Here is an 832-nt window from a genome sequence, read left to right as displayed (position 1 = left end):
GCCCCTAAGCAGCGCAAACGTTTTCCAGAGCCAGCGACAAGTGCCGGAAGTCGCCCGTGAACATCTGGGGCTCGAGTCTGAAGGCTCGAGGTCAGGGCCTGTGCATCCAGGGCCAGGGCCAGACACCGGGCCAGAGCCAAGGCCAAGGCCACTGGGACGACGACGACCACTTCGGGGCCATGATCGCCGACGGGCCGCCCTCCTTCACCGCCGTCACCGCCAGCAGCCGCCACCTGGGGGGCGACCTCCCCCGCACGCCGGCCGAGCACGCCAGGGCCTCCGACATGAGCCGCCATCCCTACACCATCAGCCTGGACCGGACCAAGGAACTCGTGGCCAGGGATTCCCCGTCCTCCTTCAGGGACTTCACCAGAGATCCCCTGAAGGAAATCAAGGATAACCCGCTCAGGGATCCTCTGAGAGATCCTTTGGGTTACAGAGACTCCCTCAGGAGACCTCGGCTGGAGGTGATGGGCTGGGCCAAGCCGCGCCTGCTCAACGATGACCTCTCGCTGCCCAACGTCCCGGGAGGTAAAGCTCGTCCTTGTGTTCATTTCGTGTTCTGCTGAACGGATGAAGAAAGGGTTAAACGCCTTGTTAGTTACTGATGTAGAATTGGAAAATAAAATACACACACACACACACACACACACACACACACACACACACACACACACACACACACACACACACACACACATATATATATATGTATATATTAAGAAATGTGATGTACTGGTCTACTGATAAGCTTTAAGAGAAAAGTTGTCTCTCTTTTAATCGCTATGTCGTACTTTTTTATGGATTCCCTATTTTGTTCCCTCCCTTTTCC

At 55.6% G+C, this 832-nt stretch overlaps 1 protein-coding gene across 1 annotated transcript in view; it reads left to right on the top strand.

Moving 5' to 3' along the window:
- LOC125035879 (protein kinase shaggy-like) overlaps nucleotides 1–569 on the top strand; it is an 11,415-nt gene extending 10,846 nt beyond the window's left edge. Inside the window, exon 8 of the mRNA XM_047628192.1 lies at nucleotides 29–569. Within this exon, the coding sequence (XP_047484148.1) occupies nucleotides 29–569 (541 nt within the window). The remainder of the gene's footprint in view (nucleotides 1–28) is intronic.
- The last annotated feature ends 263 nt before the right edge of the window (nucleotides 570–832 follow it).

This window comes from Penaeus chinensis, chromosome 20 (genome assembly GCF_019202785.1).
Source record: "Penaeus chinensis breed Huanghai No. 1 chromosome 20, ASM1920278v2, whole genome shotgun sequence".
NCBI classification, from domain to species: Eukaryota; Metazoa; Arthropoda; class Malacostraca; order Decapoda; family Penaeidae; genus Penaeus; species Penaeus chinensis.
The sequence above is the reverse complement of the archived record's forward strand: the minus strand, read 5'-3'. Positions and strand labels throughout refer to the sequence as shown.